General features: G+C 36.0%; 1 protein-coding gene across 1 annotated transcript; it reads left to right on the top strand.

Moving 5' to 3' along the window:
• The first annotated feature begins 1,400 nt into the window (after positions 1-1,400).
• LOC110726367 (F-box/LRR-repeat protein At1g67190-like) lies at positions 1,401-3,576 on the top strand. Its single transcript, XM_021905840.1, has 2 exons — positions 1,401-1,558; positions 1,855-3,576. Exon 2 carries the CDS (start codon positions 1,911-1,913, stop codon positions 3,165-3,167), a length of 1,257 nt encoding a protein of 418 aa, XP_021761532.1. The 5' UTR covers positions 1,401-1,558; positions 1,855-1,910; the 3' UTR covers positions 3,168-3,576.
• The last annotated feature ends 1,047 nt before the right edge of the window (positions 3,577-4,623 follow it).

The raw sequence follows: 4,623 nt of genomic DNA, 5'->3' as shown, positions 1-4,623 counted from the left end.
TATGTGCTTCAAAGGAGTGGGGAAAGCTCAGAAGCGGCTTCAATGGAGAAGAGTATGTGCTTCAATGGAGGAGAAAGAGAGAGGGTGCAGTAAAGTCCCTTCAAACAAAAATAAAGAGAGTTAGGTTTAAGTGATTTTATTCTATGTTTAAACCAAACAAATGAAAAGAAAACGATTAAATGATTCATTTTCTTCTACTTATTTGGTTTTTTTTTTTCAACTCCATTTCCAATATCTATACAAAACGACCAATAGTGTTACCTTTACTAGTTGTTTGGTATCGGAAACGTAAATGATTACAAGCAATTCGTTTCCTCTTGTTTGGCATAGATAACTTGGAAACAAATAGTTTTCCTTTTATTTTTTTGTTGTCTTTGCTATTTTTTGCTACAATTTATGCAATGTGCAACACAAATTACAATACAATGTCATATGCTAAATATAGGCAAAGTAACATAAATTATTGATTACAAAAGCATTGAAATTCTTGCATTCCAAAAAAAAAAAAATCAAAATCTATTGCATATTTTTTCTTCATATTAGTTGGCGCTTGATAGAAGATGCGGAGTTTATGTTCTTCGGCCTTGAGAATTGTAGTAACCTCTGAAGATTCAGATGGAGAAATGCCATCCAACTTCATCACCTCGTCCAAAACCTTGTTCACTTTTTCATCCATCTTTTGCTCCCTATCTTTTGCTTTAGACCATGCACTAGCTATAGTCCCGAGATTAACATTGATATCTTCAAATATCTTCCCAAATTTGCTGGAAACATCATGAAGGGAGGCCACCAAATCATCATCACCATTCATACACAAACTCTTCAAATCTACCTTGTTCTTTCCTTTTACCTTAGCCTCTTTCGCCTATATACAACGTTTTTCGGATTGAGTAGTAGAATCACCTGCGGAGGAATGAGTCATAGAAGCCTTCACTTTTGCCATTTTTGAAGGAGTTGAATGATTATCCTCTATTTTCACGGTGCGTTTTCCGGATTGACTTGTAGAAAAATAAGTGTCTGAATGAGTAGAATTCACATCATCTTCTTCATCGCTCTCGAAATTCAATGGTTGCTTATCAATCTCTTAATCCATATCTTCTATAGCATCAATGAACGACTCACTTGCATCTCCAGTAACATTGTCTTTTGCGTTTATTTTTGCAAGACTTTCATAATATCAATAAATGATTCCAAACTAGTATATTGGTTGGGGTTATTTTTTATATCAATAAATGATTAATGATGTAAAATTATGGTAAAAGTAGCCGAAAATCGGATATTAGTCGTAGTTTAAAATGTTTGGTGACTTGTAAACCGCAAAAATGAGTACTTTTACCGGTTGTAAATGATAAAATTTTCCTAGGAGATAAACTTGTTTTCCCCGGTTAGTATTTCACTTTTGGGGACCACCGTCAAACGCTAATCTTGCTATGCTTACCCGAAAGGTTGAAAAATAGGAAGAGCACGCCAACGCCCCATATTGCAGCCGCAGCGCAGACTACTGAATAGTTGAATTGATATACACTATACTCCACTGGGTTGACATCTACATCAAACGGTAAGTTCTCTTTCAAATATCATCTCAAAAGTTTCCTTTTATACTACGTAATTTTTTTTTTTCATAATTTATGCTTCAGTTGGGGAACAACTTGATTCAATTGCTTCTAAAATTGCTAAATTGTACCATAATTCGCAGTAATTTCGTCTTTTAGTTACACTCTTTAAGTGATTTTATCAATTTTTGTTTCTGGGTATCTTAAATTTTCAATTTTTTTGCTTTTTGATGGGGCAAATTTGAAACCCTGATTCTCATAAATCCTACACTAGATTTTAAAGTTGTTGGGTTTAATCTAGGTTGCACGGAGACAGATTGTATTGAGGTTGGACTTTTGGGTTGTTTGTGTGGATGTATGGATAATCTCCCAGTTGAAGTTATTGGTAACATATTGTCCCAACTTGGGGCTGCCAGAGATGTGGTGATTGCATCTACTTCATGCCGAAAATGGCGTGAGGCTTGGAGGAATCACCTTCATTCTCTCTTGTTCGACTCGAGTGATTGGCCTTTGTACCATGATTTCCCACAATATAGATTGGAAATTTTGATCACTCAAACTATATTCCAAACAAGAGGACTTCAACGCCTCTCGATCCTTATGGATGATGTCGACGAGTTCTCAGCTGCGCCTGTGGTTGCTTGGCTGTTGTATACACGAGACTCTTTGCGCGAGCTATACTATAATGTGAGGACAATTCCAAGTGTGAACATTTTAGAAAAATGTGGACGGCATAAGCTAGAGGTTTTGGCATTAGCTCATAACTCTATCATTGGTGTAGAGCCTAGTTATCAGAGGTTTCCTCAATTGAGGTCATTGTTATTGACTAGTGTTAGCATCTCAGCACTGGACTTGAGTTTTCTCCTCAATATTTGTCCTAAGCTTGAGGTGTTAAAGCTTATTAATCCTGATATTGCCATATCTGATAATCATACAACGCTAGAGCTCTATAGTACTTCGTTGAAAGATGTCTATATGGACGCTATTAGTATGGACAAGGTTATATTAGAGGGTGATCATATTGAGAAACTGCATTTGAAGGATTGTACCCTTGAAATGTTTTTGCTTGTTGGAAAAGGTGGGTTGAGGATTCTTAGGATTGACGATGTTAGTGTTTTGCATTTTGATATTGGTGAGAATACTGAAAATCTTGAAGTTGTTGATGCAAGCAACTTCACAATTATGTGGCCAAAGTTTTATCATATAATCTCAAAGTCACCGAGATTGAGATATCTTAGACTCTGGGGTGGAGTATTTGATGATGAAGATGAAGTTGTGGATTTGGAGGCTGTTTCTGTTTGCTTTCCTCGACTGAAACATCTCTCCCTAAGCTATGAAAGAGACTCCGTGCTTCACTATGGTTTGCCAGGATCATCTTGTTTGGAGAATGTAGCTGTGTTGGAATTGGGGTGGACGGTAATCAATGATCTCTTCATTGAGTGGTTGTCTGGACTTCTAGAAAGATGCCCTAACCTCAAGAAGTTGATTATCTATGGGGCTGTGTCAGGGGCCAAAACACATGACGAGTGCAATGCTCTTGCTCGCTTCACCTCATCCATTGTTCGGCTTATGAGGATTCATTCACAAGTAGAGGTATTATTTGAATTTGAATGACAATTATCCCTTTGTAATTTTGGGTCAAGTTTTTGAGAAGTGTGGTTTGGTCAGGGACATATGCCACTCTCTTTCCGCCAATCCTCTCAGGATTAAGGCTTCCTAGAGATAGAAATTGCTGTAACCTTACATGTTCATAAGCAATATTAGGAACCCAAATGCTATAAACAAAATTATGTTTTTATGAAAAGATTACACATTTTCCCATACACTGTTGAATGTTGATCATTGTTTGTGGTTGGGTATGAAGTCTTGCAAATATGGACCAAGATGTGATTTTTTTTTTTGTCTTGTAAAATCATGTACAAGAGTACAATGTACAAGCTACCTTTAATATTGTTGTTCATGAGAAAAAGTAGCTGCAATGGTCTGTTCTGATAAAAATATTAGCAGTCCTAGATAACAATCATGGTTTATGATTAGTGATGCAAAGACAGGGACCAGATGTGTTTTTTTTTTACCATAATTAGAACATTTTATATACTTCTTAACCAGATCCTCTAACTATGCCCACAAAGAATCGAAACAAGTATATATCCTTAATTTATCAAGCATGTGTATTGATACTTTAAGTTTACACAATGGAAGGCAATGCTCTTGGTTAGGAGAAATTGAGGCAACATTTGCGGTTGCATCTCGGTTTCCTAAGCTCGTTTAAATCAATTCAATTCATGCCAATTGCTAACAGAGCTAACATTAGCTAGAATGGTCCTGGTGAATGCTAGCAAAACATACACTGGTTGTGTTTCCAAGTTATTTAACTTGCATTTGGTGTCAACCAAAATTGAACTAGACTGATCAATATGAACCTATATTCAGAACGCATAATGAGAATTAGCAACTTTTTTCAAAATTTGACTCGAATTTCTATCTGACAGATTCTCCTGTTAAGTTTGCGATACATTAAGGAGAGGATGAAATCCATATACAAATTCTGCAACTAATTGCTAAAAAACAGAAAATATTTACAGCATTTTAAAAATGACAACAGAAGAGAAAGGTAGGTTGTTTTGCTTTGGGTATAATATAACCTAAAAGAACAACTAACACTACATTATTGATCTCTGAAGATCAGATTACATAATTACTACTAAATCTAGATCCGGACTCAGTTTCCTCTTTGAATCTAATCTAAAGGGTGCAGCTCCGACGACTCCTCATTGTTCTCAGCTTATCTTGAGCTCTCTGCGCCCTGCTCAGTACTGCCTGTAAATTCTGCTCCTCATGATACTGCAAACCACAAGCAAATAAAACATGATTAAATTGTTGTCAAAATATCAATTTTTGATAGCTCTAAACAATGACCCCTACCGAATAGCATGATCTGAATATTTGACCCAATCTAAAATAATATCCAAAAGTCATGGCTCGAACAAAAATTGACCCAACGCGAGCTGAAAATTAGTAGGTTTATCATTGATGACCAATCATAATAAGCTACTTAATGAAAACCGAA

This window comes from Chenopodium quinoa, unplaced genomic scaffold (genome assembly GCF_001683475.1).
Source record: "Chenopodium quinoa cultivar QQ74 unplaced genomic scaffold, ASM168347v1, whole genome shotgun sequence".
NCBI lineage: Eukaryota > Viridiplantae > Streptophyta > Magnoliopsida > Caryophyllales > Amaranthaceae > Chenopodium > Chenopodium quinoa.
Note: the sequence above shows the minus strand (reverse complement) of the source record. Positions and strands in the feature narration are given on the sequence as shown.